General features: G+C 41.2%; 1 protein-coding gene across 1 annotated transcript in view; it reads left to right on the forward strand.

Annotated features, from left to right (window-relative positions):
• Positions 1 to 758: 758 nt before the first annotated feature.
• Positions 759 to 20,359, forward strand: part of LOC105694384 (clustered mitochondria protein homolog) — a gene marked incomplete at its 5' end in the record, with an annotated part of 53,366 nt that continues 33,765 nt past the window's right edge. Inside the window, 6 exon segments of the mRNA XM_023432674.1 lie at positions 759 to 1,123; positions 4,238 to 4,660; positions 11,550 to 11,916; positions 12,628 to 12,764; positions 12,833 to 13,113; positions 17,818 to 17,944. Coding sequence (XP_023288442.1) covers positions 759 to 1,123; positions 4,238 to 4,660; positions 11,550 to 11,916; positions 12,628 to 12,764; positions 12,833 to 13,113; positions 17,818 to 17,944 — 1,700 coding nt within the window.

Here is a 20,359-nt window from a genome sequence, read left to right on the forward strand (position 1 = left end):
GTAACTCAGCAGTTACGCGTTATTCACAAACTAAAGGGTATCCCAGTGATATTTTGGTTGCTTAAGGTGAAGTGAAACATCCTTCAAATCAGTCGATTCGAATACAATACTTTTTTTTAAGGGTATTAGACCAAACTGTCCGAAACTTTGACACGTCACTCCTGATCATCTAAGAATTGTCCTGACACATTCAAAATTTGGATTAAAAAAAAAAATTGTTTAACTTAGTCCAGACCAGAACAAAAATGGCGTCGAGCTCTCAAATTTCGATCAATATACAATTATTGAAGGCTCTGATATGAGGATCGAAAGGGTTAGGACAATTTTACGACAATTTAGAAGACTGGTAATCGATAAACTCACATTTGAACGGGATAAAGGCAAAAAAAGTGTTGTATGCGCTTCTTTGCTAAAACGATGGTAATACGAGGTCTCGGAGTGAAAATTTAATTGACCTGGAAATCACAGATGGCGCAGGGGGTCTCTCCGCAGTCAATTAGGGCCCCAGAAGGCATGAATCTAGAGGATTTTTGAAGTTTTACTTCGATTTCTTTATAATTATCGTACGAAAACGACAGGTGGAATATGCCATTTGGTACAATACACAATATAATTCGACCCAGCTGTCAATATAAAAACGAACGTCGGCAACGTAGGCATTTAGAAAAATCTTCTTTATCGACGTTAATCAAGTTCCTCGACGTATTTCGCTTCACCTTAAAGCTGGCAATTTTTCTGAGGTTTCCGTCTTGTTGCAGACACTGTGAAGCAGAGCTCAGACGAGGATGGCGGTGGCGACAGTGGAGGTGGGGGTGGCGGTGACAACGAATCTGCTACGGCCTCCTCGGAGAACGTCGTGGAGAAGGGAGAAGTAGAATCTACGAAGGAAGGTGAAAAGGAAAAGACCATGGAGAGCGAGAAGGAGCGAAGGGATGAAAAGGAGGGACTCAAGGAAGTTGAGAAAGAAGATAAGGATAAGGACAAAGACAAAGACAAGGACAAGGAGGCGAATAACTCTGAACAGGAGATGGTTTTCATTCAAGACATGGGATTCACTGTAAAGATAGTTTGTCCAGGTGCGGAACCCTTCGACATCCAGGTCTCGAGCATGGAGCTCGTACAGGTACGAGATACTGCGGAGTTTTTTTGACGTAAGAGTTTATTTTGAGGAACGTCAGAAGCATCCTACATGTGGAAACTATATCTCTTTGATGTAGAGATAGGCTGGGGAATATGGGCATTTTAAGCTCCAATATTCATTCGGAGACAACGTACACCAATAAATTGTTGAACGGTTAATAGGATATAGTAGATTTATTGCAGAATGAATACATTATAGTATTGTATAAGAATTTTGGTGTGCGATGCTCATTGTTTAGTTTACTAATTTTCTCTGTTATATATCAGGCTATGAAGAGCAAAGTGGCTAGGTAGAGAGCTACGGTATGCAATAAGGAAATAAAAAATGATTTGCGACGACATTCATTGCATCTAAAGTCATCATTCTCTTCTTTACAGCAAGCATTGTAGTGGGATTCCAAGATTGTTGGTTAGATGTTCTTTTGTAGTTGGACTGCATTTCTTGTGACTGCTTGCAAAAAAAAACGCAAATTTATGGATGAAATTATTTCTAGTATAACAATGTATATTGCTACGTAAACTTATCGTTATACTAAATTTATACACGAATATTCAATGATAAATATGTGCATTGGGCAAAGTGGCCATGAGAACTACCCACTTTGCCTTCGAGCAAGTTATTCAATTTAATGCGTTATCAAACGATTGCAAATTGAATTTAAACATTCTGTGGCGCATTTATTAACACTAGAACAACCAAGACCAGTCTAAATGACTGGTTTCAAATGGCCCATCCTATAAAAAAAAAATTTGTCGGTAGTTCTAGTGTTAAAATCTTAAGACATATTTTTCAAGGTGAAATAGAAGCCCTTTCCAATCAGTCGATTCGAGTAAGATACTTTTTATTTAGAGTAGATCGAAGTGTCTGAGCCATTGATACATGACTTATGTACGCCTAAGAATTATCCTCACAATTAAAAGATTTGTATTTTCGAAAAAAAATTGTTTAACTTCGTCTAGACCAGAAGCAAAATGGCGTTGAGATCACATATTTCAATCAATACACAATTATTGGAGGCTTTGATATGAGAAACGAAAGTGTCAGAACAGTTGTACAATTATTAGAACACTTTGGTGATAAAAAAACGTTCATTTGAATGGGACAAAAGCAAAAAAGTGTCTTACACGCTTCTATGCGAAAACAATGGTAACACGAGATCTCTAAGAGAAAATTTAGTTAACACTGGCATCACAGATGGCGCAGGGCAGCACTCTACGGTCAATTAAGGTATCGAACGAGTAACGACACAACACGAAGTAGTATAAGGAGATACAACGCCATGTTTTGAAATTGTCCCCACTTCCAAGGTCTTCAGATTTTTCCTGACTTAGGTTGGAGAGCGCCTTCTTGATAAACTTTTGAAATTAAAAATTATCATCTGCTAGCGGGTCCGCAGTCTTTAGTATGTTAAAAACATCACATTTTGTCATATATCATCCGCGGAATATCGTTTCACTTTGCGTACCTTAAGGTGAAGTGAAACACCCTTCAAATCAGTCGATTCGAATACAACACTTTTTTTTAAGGGTATTAGACCAAACTGTCCGAAACATTGACATATCACTTCTGATCATCTAAGAATTGTCCTGACACATTGAAAATTTGGATTTTTTAACAAAATTTTTTAACTCAGTCCAGACCAGAACCAAAATAGCGTCGAGCACTCATATTTCGATCAATATGAAATTATCCAAGGCTCTGATATGAGGATCGAAAGGGTCAGGACAATTTTACGACAATTTAGAACACTCTGGTAATCGATAAACTCGCATTTGAACAGGATAAGGGCCAAAAAAGAGTTGTATGCGCTTCTATACTAAAACGATGGGAATACGGGGTCTCGGAGTGAAAATTTAATTGACGAAAATTTAATTGAGTGGAAATTTAATTGAAATTACAGATGGCGCAGGGAGTCCCTCTGCAGTCAATTGGGGCCCCAGAAAGCTTGAATCCAGTGGATTTCTGGAGTTTTACTTCGATTTCTTGATATTTATTGTACGAAAACGACAGATGGAGTATGCCATTTGGTACAATATTCAATGTAATTTGACACAGCTGTCAATATAAAAACGAATGTCGGCAACGTAGGCATTTAGAAAAATCTTCTTTATCGACGTTGATCAAGTTCCTCGACGTGTTTCACTTCACCTTAATTGGAAAATTAATAGCATTTTAGGAAATTTACGCCGGTAGGAAATGTTTTGGTCATGTAAGATTGGAGTTATCTCATTTTCCGTAAGTAGCGCTCGCATCGTTAGATCAGCGAAAATCTGAGATTCTGGGTCTCGAATCTGAAGTCACTTTCTGTGAAATCGACCATTGGCGTTTTGTTTCCTTATACTATTTCGTGGACACAGGCCATGTTGGGTTGCCATAAGAGATTCGTGGGTTGCCATTACAGGTTTTTACTCTTTGTTTATATTTGTTCTGACAAATAACTGAAAAATTTGGCTCCGCAAGAAAAGTTATATTTTTAGAAGGCTATATCATCCATTCGAGTTATTCAAAGTATATCCTGTACAAACATTTTTGGGTACGAAATTTGCCCGCTTTCTGCTCTCGTAGGTGTGAAAACGCATACAGAGAAAATGCTGTACCATTCTCCTTTAAGATCCACTTCAAACGTCCGTTTCATATCACCTTAAGGTAGGGAGGTCTTGAAGAAGGTTCTGACATCCACGAAATTTCATTTTTTAAATAAAAAATATACTTATAAACAAAATTAAAATAGAAATTTTATGGGTGGCAGGACCTTCCTTAGCTCCTCGATATTTGGGTGGTAAAGTTTCCAGATTCGGTATACCCATCTGGGCGAAAAGTTTCATAATCAGTTGATCCATTTGATACCACTTTATCCACCACATGCCAGATATTAACATAAACGTCAAGAAATTGTTGAAAACTGCATCCTTAGATAGTTAAACGAGCCGCTGCGAGATTGCAGCAAAACTTGGTCATGTAGCAGTCGATGATCGCTTTGCCCCGCTTTCCTCTATATGGTTTTTTGTGGAGATTAGTTATCAAGGATTTCTAGATGGATCGGGCTTAGTGATCGTAAGGTCGTAAGTCTAAACGCGTTGTGTCTTTTCCCATCAGGAAATCCACCAGCTGCTAATGGACCGCGAGGATACGTGCCACCGGACCTGCTTTTCCCTGCAACTCGAGGGAAACACGTTGGACAACTTCGCCGAGTTAAAGAACATCGAGGGCCTCAAAGAGGGTTCCGTCATCAAGGTGGTCGAGGAGCCCTATACGATGCGAGAGGCCAGGATCCACGTCAGGCACGTCAGGGACCTGTTGAAGTCGGTCGATCCCGCGGACGCGTACAACGGTGTCGAGTGTAGCAGCCTCTCCTTCCTGAACGTCGTGACCAACGGCGACATCCTCGAGAAGAAGAAAACCAGGCCGGAGTCCGTCGACTGCACTCCTCCGGATTACATAATTCCGGGCTGCAAGGAGAGGCCGCTCTTGCCCCTGCAGCCCCAGGCCAAGGAACAGAAGTCCCCACCGTGCGTTAAGGTGAAATGAAACCCCCCTCAAATCAGTTGACTCGAATAAGACACTTTGGCACATGATTCCTGAGCACCTAAGAATTATCATGACATGTTACAAATTTGGAGTTTCGAAGAAAAATGTTGACTTAGCTTAGACCAGAACCAAAATAGCGTCGGGCTCTCATATTTTGATCGTTATCCAATTATTGAAGGCTCTGATATCAGAAACGAAATTGTCAGGACAATTAAACAATTTTGGGTATAGATGTGGTGTTATGGTGTGCCCTGTTTGTTGTGTTTCGTCCCTGGTCTGCCTGTGTGGACTCGTCAGTAAGGCTATCAGGCAGACCCTGCCCTAGACACCGAAAAATCTCTCCTGAGCGGGATTTGAACCCGAGAGACTACATGGTATGAGCGGTGAGCGTAACCGCTGAGCTATCTAAGGCCCGTGTCGAAGGAAGAACTTCTAATATATATATGCTATGACCGCCACACAATGATTTAGAATACTCTAGTAATCCAGAAATTCGCATTCGAACGGGATAAAAGTCATTGAATCTAGTACTCCCACCATGGCCAGAATTATGAACTTCCGGTCCATATTTATGAGCTATTTATGAGTTCTTAAAAGGTGGGGGTGCTAGCTTCAATGGAAACTAGCACCCCCACCGTAGAAAAAATTGTAAAAATAAAAAATTAATTACGCCAGATTTATGAGATATTTATAAGCTCTACAACGAGACCAAATAGAATCCACTCACACCATCGGAAAGGGGTAACCCCCCCCCGTACTTATAATTTATATACGAATTCATAGAATGCAGTTTTTTTTTCTTCAATTTTTTCTACAACGCAGGATTTATGAGCCATTTATGAGCTCTTCGTAGAGCCCAAGCCCAAAAATCTAGCACTACCGGAAGGGGGTAAACAACCCCTTCCCCATATATCTACATACAGGTATGACTAAAATTCCGTTTTTTTTTAAATATTTTGATTTCTGAGCTATTTATGAGCTTTTCATAGAGCCCAAGCTTAAAAATTTCGCACCACCGGAAGGGGGGAAAACTACTCCTTGGCTCATGCCCACGTATAGGCTGCGACGAATGAAACGAAATTAATGATAAAGGGGAAGGGTTCCGGGCCCGCAGCGCCTGGACGATCGCTCATCTTCGCCCGGTCGCCTAGGCGGAGCCGTTCGGGCCACTCAACGAAAAATTCCACCAGGTGCGAGATACAAATTGGGCGCCAGGCCTCCCTGGAGCCAATCAAACAAACTCTCAACTTTCGACAATCTCGAAGACCCAAAATCTCAAATAATCACAAAATAAAACTCACAATTATTAGTGTACCGTCGCGTCGTCCACGTGAGCGTTTGTTGCTGTCCTCGGGGCGTAAATCTGGGACCTCGCGATTTGCAATTAAACTTGCGAACACGAAGATAACGCGACGACCGTACGCCAACTTAATATTGTACGGCTGGTTTTTAAATGAATGTGGACCTGAGCTAAGCTGATCTTATGGTCGGGTGATTTCTGTTGAAATCCGTGTGCGATATTCTCTTGTTGAGAATTGACTGGTTGAAGTTAGTGAATCAAGTCGACTGGTTAAAATGTGGGAACCAAGTCGACCGATTGAAAGCAGTGAACCAAGTAAAACTCTTCGAGGATCGCAAAGCTCTCGAAGGTAGCGTCCGCATGCTTCCCTCGCAGGGTGGGAGTTTAACAAATTTGAGATTCTCGAATCAGAGAATCGTGTGGGAGGAGTAATGTTGGAAATTCTGAAATTACTTGAGTTTTTTTCGGAAAAAAAAAACCAAAAATTGTAAAAGTGTGATTCCTCCAATGCCGATTGGTTAACTCCCTTGGACGTGCCAAATGTTTAGGTGCCTCCCTTTACTTCGTCCTTGAGTGTCCCTGGTGACTCGCACATGGGGTCGTTCGAGATCGACAAGAGTTGCCCGGGCACGGAAAATTCCAAGTACCACTAGGTAGTCGAACACTTGGGCGCCTTGGAGTCAACCTTTTTATGGGTTTATTAGGGTTGGACCATTTGAAACCGGAAATTTAGCAAATCCAAGGGTGTTTTAAAGAATAAATGAAACCGTGAGCGTGAAGCAATATACGTCGCTCGGTTCGACGTTTAAAATAAATTGCTACGACCGCTGTAAAGCGATAAAGAAACGCCAAGGAAAGTTGTTCTCGGCATTGGGGCTGAAATCCTGAGAGTTTGAGAAATCCGATTATTAAACATGTGGTTGAATCTAATGTGTCAGGATGTATGTACGCAACAATTAGGCTCGAACGATCTCTCCACCTCGACGATCGTCGCGACGCGGCCGGCTAACTCAGAATGTCCGCGCCAAGGTGCGAAGGACGGGGTAAGATCAGACTACGGGATAAGGAAAAATTAAATTAATTGTGGGAAACTCGAACAGGGGAAATTGAAAGAGTTCAGGCCAGACATTTCGAACAAGAACCAATCTAATAAAGAAAATTCACGGATTTATTTGAACAATAAAAGATTTAGAAAAATAAGTTATGTAACAATTTGGGCCGCAGACAAGAGAATTACGGAGAAACACGAGGTTCGACGGAAGGTCGCCCCAAAAGAAAATAGATTCGAGCGAGGAATTCTCGCCGGGAAATTATGCGCGAGAGACAATTTAGACTCGGTAGAAGAAAGGCATCGATCAAGGGCGAGACAATAGAACGAGAATCCGATCGGCAATATTTCGGGAGTTCAACTCCATAACTTAACCGCCAATTCTAAACGCTAAGAAAATTAAATGGGTAGGGAAACTCAAAAAACGGATTCGGTTTAAATCAAAAATAAAAAAAAATGGTTCACTGAGACTGAGAATCAGTTACAAAGAAAATAACATGCGCTCGCTTTCATGAACAGATTTACTTAAAGCTACGCGAGAAAATACGACTCTGAGTTAATTACCCGAAATAATCTCTACGCTTCGCAAACTCTAGATTAACGCAAAAATAATCATAAACGGGAGACAAGCGGGCCCTCCAAACGAGAAAAATCAGTCGCGGACGCGGCGACCACGTGGTCGCCGCGAGGCTTCTCCGCCCCCAATCCTGAGGGAAAGACAATTAGACAATCCTAACTGACTCGAATACTGGCCGTGAAGACAAGAAGGAATCGAAATTCATGCACCAGCAAACTACCTCAACGAAGACCAAAACCATTGACAAATCTTCGCGAGGAAAATCAAGTAAATTTTTGCGACCAGACAACCTAATTCTCAAACTACGCGCTTTTACAAAAATGACGCGATAAAAAATGTTGGGACACGACGCAACAAAGGAAAGTTCCTCCCGTGTCCGCTCGAAGAACCCAGCGGCCTCCTGGGAGGCCAAACAAGTGCCCGGTCTCTCTCACCGTAGGCCCCACCAGGGAAAACCGGAAGGTCGCCTGCGTGAGACTCTGGAAGACCGACTCCGTGGTATGTTTTCGTTCACCGGCGCGACACTATCCGGGCTAAACGATTTCAAGAAACACTAACTGGTGACTCTAGGCAACGTACCAACAAAAGGAAGCCTCGGACGGACACCTGGCACTTAGTGCGATATAGAAAATGCGCCGCTGTTCGCCGGCTCCTCAGCTGAAGTCCCTCGATGAGCCGGGAAGTCCTCGCGATCCATAGGCGCTCGTAAGACAATCCAGGCAGATAATCTCACAATTTTAAAGAAAACTACTTGCTCGATGATCCACTCGGTCCGACGGTTGAAGGCAGAGAAGGCTGGAGCTTTCCTTGCGCTCGGTTTTGTAGGAATTGGGCTGGCCTCACCGAATCCTAATCCGTGCCGCTAATTGGTCGAGACGCTCCTTAACCGTTTGAGTGTCAAGGAGCGATTTTGCGCTTCTTCTGTGTCGCTCGAACAGCACCAGCGTTCTAGGCTGCGAAGCCGATAACCGCGACACGCTCGGTTTCCGTCGATGCGCGACTTTACGGTTACCATTCCATTTTAGGTAAAAGTAAAAGAATGAGACAGCTGGTAAAAGAACGAATTTTAATTTCAGTCGAACATTACCGCTTACCGTATAGAGCAGAAAACAGCGCAATAGTGCTCCTTGGCATTTTTAATCGGGGAATAAGACAAGCGCTATCGCGCCGCTTGGCACTTTTGGAGAGGTAATACGACAAGCGACAAAGCGCTCCTTGGCACTTTTGGACGGGAAAACAGCAAAGACACGTGGCACTCAAACGGTTAATTTTCTGATTTTGGAGGACTCGGCGTGCGTTGGCCCATTTCCTGGCGCCGGGGGTTGCGATGGCTCGGTTGTTGGGCAACGGTGGCGCGCGCCTTACGCGCTCCGATTCGCCGGCGATGCCGCGGCCGTAGCGATCGGTGGCCCGTCGGGCTCCGGCGCGCCTGGATGTTTACAGCGGCCGAAATTTTCCCCTCCGGGGGATCCTGGCTCACTCGGGGCAGATCATCGGATAGGCTACTCCGATGAGGATGTGGTCGGGCTCCTGGCCCGGAAGTTGTTGCTCCGTCCCGAGACACGGCATCCCATCTTCTCCCTGTCGGTGGCAGGCAGGTTCTTCTTGGGAGCTCCCGCCTTCAGGTCCGATTCCTGGCCGGGTAGTCTTGGGGCTCCTGCGGCCTACCCGAGCCGCCAAGGCCCGTCTACGACCCGCCCCAGCAGGCAAGGTCACTACGGTGTGTAGCGAGGCCGGGGTACTCGACCCTCCGGGTGAGTCTGACGGCTTGGCCGTAGCACCGCAGTTGGTGCGCTCGGTCCTGAGCACTTTGTGCGCCGTGGCTTCCTTGACGCCGGGTCGGCGAGCGGTAGCGCGCGCGCGCGCGACCTCTGTGAGGTCGACGGTATTTATATTCGGGCCTGACGGCCGGAATTTTGCTACAGGTTGCGGAAACTTTGCGAGTCCTACAGCGTTCTGCCAAGTATTAGCGTAATATTCTGGCGAACGCTCCAGAGTGCGCCCTGGAACTCCGAAAAATGATGTATGCGTTACAGACAATTGGGAGAGTTCCCGATAATAGTTAACTTAACCTGAAATCAAGGGCGTAACAAAATGAATCTATTAAATGTCCCGTTTCCCCCTCCCCCGGGTCTGTGACCGTCGGACCATGGATCCTGTAACATTCTAAAAGGCGAAAAATGGCAGAAATTTGGGAGTCGTGACGCGGCAAAAATTATCATGTCACAAAGTATTACTAAAATTCTGTTTTTCGGAAAACATTTTGATGCTAAAGTGATGAGCTATTTATGAGCTCTACGTGGAGTTCAAGCTTATATATCTAGCCCTATGGGAAGGGGGAAAAACTACCCTTTCACTTATACCCACAAGCACGTATGACTAAAATTCCGGTTTCTTTCAAATATTTTGATTTATGGACCATTTATGGGTGCTACAGAGACCTCAAGTTTCAGAAAATCTGTCATGACCGGAAGGGGGTAAACTACCCGTTCCCTATAAGGTCTATATACAGGTATTATTAAAATTCGGTTTTTTTGAACATACTTTAATGTTAGATTTTTAGGCTGGAGCTGTATAAAGAGCCCATAAGTAGCCCGTAAATCTAGCACGAAAATATTTGCAAAAAACGGAATTTTAGTTATATCTGTACGTGGGTATAAGTGAAGGGGTGGTGTTTCTCCCTTCCGATGGTGCCAGATTTTTGGGCTTGGGCTCTACGAAGAGCTCATAAATGGCTCATAAATCCTTCGTTGCAATATTGTAGAAAAAAACTGCATTCTATGAATTCGTACAAGTACCGGTAGTACTGGAGGGTTACCTTATTTCGGTGGTGCGAGAGGGTTGTATTCGGTTTCGTTGTAGAGCTCATAAATAGCCATAAATCTGGCGTACTTCATTTTTATTTTGACAATTGTATCTGGGGTGGGAGTGCTAGCTTCCGTTGAAGCTAGCACCCCCATCCCAGAATTCATTTTCATCATTTTTGAAATCATTTTATTGTAAACGGTAACAGTTCAACATTTTCTCTTCGCCTTTTTAGAACTCATAAATAAATTATAAATATGGGTCGGAAGTTCATAATTCTGGACGTGCTGGGGATGTTAGCTTCAATGACCTCGATATAGGAAAAATTGTGTCTTATGCGCTTTTATGCTAAAATGATGGTAACGCGGAGACTCGGAGAGGAAGTTTAGTTGGCACTGAAAGCATAGATGGCACGGCGTGGCACAATGCAGTCAATTTGGGCATCAGAAACCATGAATCCAGGGAATTTCTGGTGTTTTCATCGATTTTTTAATAATTGTTGTAATGAAACGACACATGGAATATGCCGTTTAGTACAGTACTCAATATAATTCAATACGGCTGTTAATATAAATACCAACTTGTCACAATTTTACTTGAGCGCGAGATATTCGGTATTGAAAGTGTCGTTCAACGAAACGGTAGCTGTTGCAATCCCTGCAGTCGGTGCAGGGAGAAATACAATTCTAAAATCTAGTTGCAAACATTTTTTTTTTAAATGACGGTACGATAAGGTACTTTAATGTGGTCAGAATCGGGACATATAAAGGTTTGAATTGGCTCGGCATTTCCATTATATTGAATTTCATTTCGGCCACTTTAGTTTTTTAACGTAGGTTCGTAGTAATCCTGTAAGAAACTGATGCAAGGGGGGTCATCTGCTTATTTCAAAACTCGTACGAAACTGTTCGCAACTTGCAGCAAGAATTTCGGGACTGAATCGATCTGGCGTAACTTCAACTTCTTCAAGCAGGCGTGTACGCGACCTGACTTCCGGTTGCAGTAGAGTGTAAATTCTTGGCCAAGTTCATCTCTAAAACCGTATAGACTATGGCAACAACCGATTGAGAGCAGCTCTCACAAGTTTTACTTGCCCGTGGAAAAGTGTCATTACACTTTTCTCAAGCGAACCTCTATTCCTGTCCCCTAGGTGCTGACGACGTCCGGCTGGAATCCTCCTCCGGGACACAGGAAACTCCACGGGGACCTGATGTACCTGCACGTCGTCACTCTGGAGGACAAGCAGTATTACCTGACCGCCTGCGCCAGGGGCTTTTTCGTTAACCAGTCGACCAAGGAGACCTTCAACCCGAAGCCAGCAACTCCAAGTCACCTATGCCACAGCCTGATCGAGCTGCTGAACCAGCTGAGCCCAGCCTTCAAGAGGGGATTCGCGGCCATGCAGCGCAGGAAGACCCAGAGGCATCCCTTCGAGAGAGTGGCCACTCCCTATCAGCTCTATGCCTGGTGTGCCCCGCACATTGAACATACTATTGATGCCATTCGCGCCGAAGACAGTAAGTTTCTGTCAAAGTAACATACGGAGCTCTTCTAACAGTAGGAGAGATGGGTCTTTCCGGACAATTCTGACTCCGTGTTTTTTAACCAAATTAACCAACGGTAAAGATTTTAGAAGTCTCCATAGAAGTCTAGAAGGATACAGACGTTTGCTGCTCGATAAATAGTACGTTAGCCAACGGATGGTGGCGCTGTAATCATCTCTCCACCTATCTGAATCTTATGGCGATATATAGGATGTAACAGAACTGATAGTTACGGTTTATATAGCGTTATCCTTGTTGACAACAACTCGAAAAGTCCTGTACAATTTTTCCCTACATTTCCTGTAATATCTAGTGGAAGCACAGCCAATCAATCGCATCCCCGAATGGTATACGTGTAGTGGAGAGGACGCCGGTAGGGCTGCGTTCGGCTGTCTGCGGCATAGCAGCTTCTGTTGTGCTTTCCGTTGAAGAACGCGATTGATTGGCTGTGCTTTAATTAATTATTACGGGGAAATTATGCACTGTAGGGAGAAACAGTACAGGACTTTCGAATCTCTTTTCAACTAGGATAGCGCTCTATAAACCATGTCCACCATTTCTGTTACACCCTGTAGACTTATTTTTATATGGAAGTAAGACCTGCTTTTATGCTACTGCGTGGTTTTAGTTAACGACCAAATGGTAGAGTTTGCAACGACGCGTGACGCTTCGATCTCCTTGCAGCGTTCTCTTCCAAGTTGGGCTACGAGGAGCACATCCCAGGACAGACGAGAGACTGGAACGAGGAGTTGCAGACCACGCGTGAGCTTCCCCGAAAGAATCTTCCGGAAAGGGTGTTACGAGAGCGGGCGATCTTCAAGGTATCATACGGAGACGAGATTTAACCCTGTCGATCCCTTTTTCACGGTCTCTCGTCGCCTTTATTTAGGTCCACAGCGATTTCGTAGCGGCTGCGACCCGTGGCGCCGTCGCCGTGATAGACGGCAACGTGATGGCCATCAACCCCGGCGAGGAAGCCAAGATGCAGATGTTCATCTGGAATAACATCTTTTTCTCCCTCGGGTTCGACGTGCGGGACCATTACAAGGAACTGGGTGGTGACGCCGCGGCGTTTGTCGCGCCCCGCAACGATCTACAAGGTGTTAGGGTTTATGCGGCGGTCGATTTGCCGGGTTTATACACTCTTGGGACCGTCGTGATCGATTATAGGTACTCGTCCATTCCCCCGGCGTTTTTCGCTGACCATTGCCGAGATTTAAGCACCGTTCATAATCGACTTGATGCGGTGGTAGGGCAGGCACGTCGCGGCAGAGCAGTAGAATTCGAAAATTCGCGAATAAATTATATAAGAAAAAGTGACAAAGATAATCACCGTATTTTACTGATTTTACTGCGATAACCATTTGAGACATTCGAGGTGCATAGTTTCGCTAATGCATTCCGTGTACATTCTATTGAAAGTGAGGATTGTCGGGGATTCTGCGTAATTTTTTCGGGGTGACCCTAGATTTGCACATAATTTCTGTAAAACTTCGGGAGATTTGGACAATTTCATGGGCCATAATTTAGTAATCTACAGTCTTTGTCACTTGTATCGTCCGTGTATAGGTATGCATTTCTAGAAGTAAAGTTTCGAATACCAAGGTGTTTTCATTTCGAAATTTATTTTCGTTTCATTCGAAAGATAAATACTTATATATCCTTCTACATTTCTGGGGAAAAGAAGTCTCAAGGAAGTTTCAGTAGTTTTCCAGTATTTTTTCATCCTTCTTATCGGAAGATATTGCATTTGGAATTTTATAGAGCAGGGTGGTGCATAATTAGCGATGAAACGAGGTTGCAGTGGCAGTCGATCTTTGCGAATCGGTGATGTAAAACCATGGACGTAGGAATAGAGGGACTGGGTATTTGCCTGCGGGGTTGAAGGAGGGGGGAGGAGTAGTTGGTCATATTGGCATGTTTGAGTGCTGAACATCACAGCGTTAAACGAAGTACTAATTTAAACGTGACAAATTTAAAATATTCTGTTTTACTGTTCTCTAAAAACGATCAATGCTCCGGGTGGTTCGCAGTTGCAAAAAAAAAAATTGAGAAGGCGAAGGAAAAGAAGCAACATGAATCCGTTGTTTCATGTCAGGTGTAATTTGGTAACGTTATTTTTCATTCTGAAAAAGTAATGATGAAAGAACGAAGGCTATTGTAGAGGAAACGATTTAAAACCTAACCTAGACTACAATTGTTACAGCTTTGGGTTTAAATTTCGTTGTTTCTTTTGTTCATCTAACTCTCACAAGGAAGGTACCTGAGGTGTCCCCCTCCGATTTTGTTCATTTTTAAATATGTTATAGAGGACTAAAATCTAAGGGACCCGTGTTTTTTTTATCGGCGGATAAACACTATTAGGGGTGAAATCAGGCTTCAAAGTTGGCCATGCAAGGGGGTGAGTTGGCTGTTTCATATAGAAGCACTCGACCGATTTTCATGAAACAACCGTCAAAATGTAGGGAATGAGGAATTATGAAACACGCATTTTGAATTTTTCGAAAAAATTCATTTTTAAGGGGTGAGCCACCCCTTTGAATACTTCTTTTACCCCTTACGCGAGCAGTAATTGCTCTATCCAAATGAAACCTGGTTAATTTATAGACCAGAACAATACAAAAAAAGGGTAAATTACCCCTTGGGTTCAAAGGAATGTGATTCGTAGAATATAAGACAATGGAGTTAGCTGTCCTCGTACCTAGTGCGTAGCCGAGTAGTAACGCCGCGCGAGCGAGCAATATGCAGTGCCAGGTTTTCAACCACTATGTGTAAGTATAATAATATTTCATCCTTTCATCTTTAAGAACTACAGTTGCAATGTAAAATACAAACACGGTTACGTTCAGTTTTTACATTAATATAATATAAATATAAAACAATGTAATCCGTCTACACGATTCGATGATTGTTTTATATTTAGATTGAATTAATGTAAAAACTGAACGTAACCGTGTTTGTATCAATGTAAAATACAAACACGGTTACGTTCAGTTTTTACATTAATATAATATAAATATAAAACAATGTAATCCGTCTACACGATTCGATGATTGTTTTATATTTAGATTGAATTAATGTAAAAACTGAACGTAACCGTGTTTGTATTTTACATTGCAACTGTAGTCCTTAAAGATGAGAGAATGAAATATTACTTACACATAGTGGTTGAAAACCTGGCACTGCATACTGCTCGCTCGCGCGGCATTACCACTCGGCTACGCACTAGGTACGAGGACAGCTAACTTTCTCAAAATCGAAATTCATAATATATTGTTGGAATCGTTGGTTAAATTTAAACAAATTACAGGTGACCAGGTCGAGAAATATTCCGTTTACAAAAAAAGGTCAAAGGTCTGTTACTGGAGGGTCGACTGTGAGGTGGTTTTAATCTTATAGATTTGTGCATTAGCAGGTATATAATATTGCGTGCTGGTATTTTGTATGCACTACAACATATACAGGACCCCACAAAATTGGAGAGATAGATCGGGGTCACCTTGTTTCCTTGTAAGCCGACTATGAATCCTTAAGGTATGTGAAACACATCAGGGAACTTGATCGACGTCGGTAAAAAAGGTTTTTTTTAAATACTTACGGTGCCGACGTTCGTTCTTATTTTGACAGCCGTGTCGTATTATATTGACTGTTGTACTAAATGGCATACTCCATTCGTCGTTTTCGTACAATAATTATAAAGAAATCGAAGTAAAACTCCTGAAATCCCCTGGATTTATGGTTTCTAAAGCCCTAATTGACTGCAGAGTGACACCCTGCGCCATCTGTGATACCCATGTCAACTAAATTTTCACACCGATACCTCACATTACCATCGTTTTAGCATAGACACGCGCAAGATACTTTTTTTGCGTTTATCCCGTTCAAACGCGAGTTTATCGACTACCAGAGTGTTCTAAATCGGTGTACAATTGTCCAGACACTTTCGTTTCTTATATCAGAGCTTTCAATAATTGGATATCGATTGAAATATAAGAGTTCGACGGCATTTTGATTCTGGACTAGGCTAAGGCATATACCCTTAAAAAAAAATGTCTTAGTCGAATTGACTGATTTGAGAGGGATTTCACTTCACCTTAAGCAGTAAGTGCTTAAAGTATGTTAAGGTGAAATGAAACCCCCCTCAAGTCAGTCATTTCGAATAAGACCCCTCTTTTTTTAAGATTATTGGACCAAACTGTCCGAAACTTTGACACATCACTCTTGATCATCTAAGAATTGTCCTGACACATTAAAAATTTCGATTTTTCAATAAAATTTTTTAACTCAGTCCAGACCAGAATCAAAATGGCGTCGAGCTCTCATATTTCGATCGATATACAATTATTGAAGGCTCTGATATGAGAATCGAAAGGGTCAGGACAATTTTACGATAATTTAGAACACTCTGGTAATCGATAAACTCGCATTTTAACGGGATAAAGGCAAAAAAAGTGTTGTATGCGCTTCTTTGCTAAAACGATGGTAATACGAGGTCTCGGAGTGCAAATTTAATTGACCTGGAAATGACAGATGGCGCAGGGGGTCCCTCCGCAGTCAATTAGGGCCCCAGAGGGCATGAATCCAGAGGATTTCTGAAGTTTTACGTCGATTTCTTTATAATTATTGTACGAAAACGACAGGTGAAATATGCCATTTGGTACAATACACAATATAACTCGACCCAGCTGTCAATATAAAAACGAACGTCGGTAACGTAGGCATTTAGAAAAATCGTCTTTATCGACGTTGATCAAGTTCCTCGACGTGTTTCACTTCACCTTAAAAGGACCCTATGTTTCTCGTTGGAGACGAAACAGATGGTAACGTGAGGTGTCCCGCAGAGGAAATTTAGTTGCCATTAAAATCACAGATGGAGCAGGGTGGTACTCTACAGTCAATTAGGGCATCGAAAACCATGAATCCGGGATATTTTTGGAGTTTTCTTTCGATTTCTTTATAATAATTATACGAAAACGACATATGGAATACGCCATTTAGTACACTATCCAACATAATTCGACACGGTTGTTGACATAAATACCAACGTCGGCAACGTAGATATTTAGAAGAATCTTTTTTACCGACGTCGATCAAATTTTTCGACGTGTTTCACTTTACCTTAAGAGGATTTGAAAGTGGCATTTGAGGAGACAATCGTTTATGAAACTTTTCTTCGAACTGGATGTACCGAATCGTTTCAAACTTTACAACGTGAATATACAGACTATAAGGAAGGTCTTGACACTTATGAATTTTCCTTTTTAATTTAAAAATTTGTTAAAAAGGTATAAGCAAATAAAAAAAATTGAAATTTCAGTTGTCAGGATATCGATCAGAATTTACTATGAGTTTATTTTGTATGACAGATTTGTAGAGGACCTTCTACGTCCGTACAGCTAGTTTGAACACTAGTTCTGTTCTACCACTGCGTTACCGCTACATGTCTGCACTACCACCAGTAAATCGATTGTGAATAATGCTTAAGGGGATGTGAAAGTGGCATCTGAGGGGTCGTCGTGTATGAAACTTTTCTTCGAATCGGGTGTATCGAATCGTTTCAAACTTTACAACGTGGATATGGAGGGTATAAGGAAGGTCCCGACGCTCATGAAATTTCATTTTTCAAATAATTTGTTTATGGGTATTTTAAAAATTGTTTCTAAAAAAAATTAAATTTCATGGGTATCAGGGCCTTCCTTATAGTTTTCATGTTTACGTTGTAAAGTTCGATACGATTCGGTATCTCCAGTTCGAAGAAAAGTTTTATAAATGTTTTAACGTTTTATATATATAAAATGACCCTTTCATATCACCTTAATGAATACGAGAGCCAATCCTACCGTCGTTCTAACTCGCCTCAATTTTATGTTTCAGAGGATACAGAGTGACCGCACAGTCCATCATACCTGGGATTCTAGAACGGGAACAAGAGCAGTCCGTCGTTTACGGATCTATCGACTTTGGCAAGACGGTCCTAACGCATCCTAAATACCTTGAACTGGTAAGGTGACTAGAACAGACTTAGCATCTTGACGATCGGCCCAATGCCCCGATTATACTCGCGAGACAGGGTTGATATACACCTATCCCCCGATTTAAACGGTACTTTATTTACACGATTTCACTTTTACACGGTTTTTAAATTTACTCGAGAAGATCCGGAATACATAGTTGACGACGTGAGCCCGCGCCAATCTCTTGGCGCGCTAAAGGGCATCGCGTTACATATGTGCCCATAATTATGAAAGTGGTCTGTCATATATTTTTTGTTTCGAAATTACATTGAATTAATTTAGTTTGAAATAATGTGGCGTGAAATAACTGATAAACTCATTTTTTTTTCAATTTTGACTTGGACCACTTTCATAATTATGGGCACATATGTAGTCTACGAAAGTGATCAGTAATTAAATTTTTGGTTACATTTTTTAATTTATACAAGTATACTTCTTGTTTCTATATGTAAAATGAATTACATACATATACCTTTATATTTTTATCATTTTATGAATAGACCGTTATTTTTATGTTTTTTAACCCTTTGGGCGCTAAGTACTTTCGGCGTATGGGCGAATTTCGTCAGGGCGTGCTAGCGATATTCGACCAAACGTCGGACGCACATATGCGTCGACAGCGCTCAAAGGGTTAAGATATATTTAGTTTTATTTTACGCTGAAATAAATGACTGGATTATGCACATTTTAGTGTGTTTTCGATTTACACGGTTTTCTAAGGAACCTATTTTCAGTGTATATCGAGGGATAGGTGTAATCTTTTCTTTCAAAAAATAAAAAATCGCTGATCCTTTCAAATATCTTATTCAAATAAATTCCTAATGTAAAAGATGAGGTTAAATCAATATTGTTCAATTTGTTTCCGCAATTCGAGAACATACGAATCACGATCCGATAATTCCCATTTTGTGCATTGCAGCACGATCTGCAGATCTGTAGAAAAAATGTTTTCAATATACGGGTTTTTACATTCAGTTATTGGGAACAGTTTGGACAATACAAAAGCATCTAAATTAGTAATGGGTTGGACCATAATTTCGTGTCGTTTTTTTCAATCGGTGAGTTGAAAAGAACAGCACGACATTACGGTTCAACCTAGTATTTCTGTTTAAAAATGATTAAAGTTACGCTATATTTATTCTTTACTATTTGTTTGGAGATACAATTTTTTTTATGTGTTTGCGTGCGCGGAACATTTTTTTATTTAAATATTTAACGAATACTGATTAATTTTACTTTTGCCGATACACTTTATGATTAAAGCTGTTTTATTCTACAGATTCTAGTAATGTGATCACTCCGCTTTACTACACTTTTACATATTATTTATCATAAAAGTGATTATATACTGAGAGAAAAAGAGCTGGTAAAATTTGACACCCTTAAAACCACTTTTGTTATAGGAACGCAACTTATCGTTTGATTTACTATAAATTGGTAGCTGCAACTATTTTTTAATAGTTGAGCATCCTTCTGGCTTTTGTACGAATTTTGTAATAACGGTAACAATATTTATAGGAAAGCATTTTATCATTTTGGAATTGTTAGGTTACCTTTTAAATATGTTCAACTCTCGTTGCAAGATGTTATTTACTCTACTTTTAGTAACTGCAACGATATTACTGGTTTAACATTACGGTTTGGTAAAATCAACTTCTAATATGTACCGAACGTTACTAAAAATGTTGTGCAAGTTAGTTTCGACGGCATCTATAGATGGCGACACTTTCTCGCAAATGATACGGAATGCTTGTTAGCAAATAAGATACAACTCTATCCCTAACTCACGCTAAAACGTGCGAGAATATCAACACATCAAACATAAATTGAATAAACGTCAATAATAACGAAAAAATATTTTTGTAAAAAGATTTAATGTTGACCTGAACTATTCACAACAGTTAATAATACTATCTGAGTACGTAAAATATACGATGATAAATGAGTTACGTTAACAATATGAAGTGAAATTTGACTATATAGATAGTAAAAAGTTTCGTTATTCTTCCCAGGAAAGTATAGTAAATGTAGAATAGTTTATTTTACTTCTCCCAAAAGGTAAAAAAATATAGTAACCGTTTCTAGATTTCCTAATTCAGAAAAGTTAATTTTACTATAAAAAGTATCCAAATCCTTTTCGAACTATGAAAGCTAGTTAGAAGATAGCTCATTTAACTATTTTTCTCTCGGTGTAGATATTCAAAACTCCTAATATTAATGATATGCTATAATGGAATTTCAAAGCACATTGCTGGTTGCAATGCATATTCTGTTTTTATACGGTAGCATTTTCTGATATGACAGCGCAAACAGTGCGATCAATCTGTGTGGCAAATACATTGTAAAAAAAAAACAAAAAACAAAAAGAAACAAGTGTCTTACTGTTGCATATATTTACGTAG

This window comes from Orussus abietinus, unplaced genomic scaffold (assembly GCF_000612105.2).
Source record: "Orussus abietinus isolate OABI.00-Male unplaced genomic scaffold, Oabi_2.0 scaffold379, whole genome shotgun sequence".
In the NCBI taxonomy this organism is placed as follows: Eukaryota; Metazoa; Arthropoda; class Insecta; order Hymenoptera; family Orussidae; genus Orussus; species Orussus abietinus.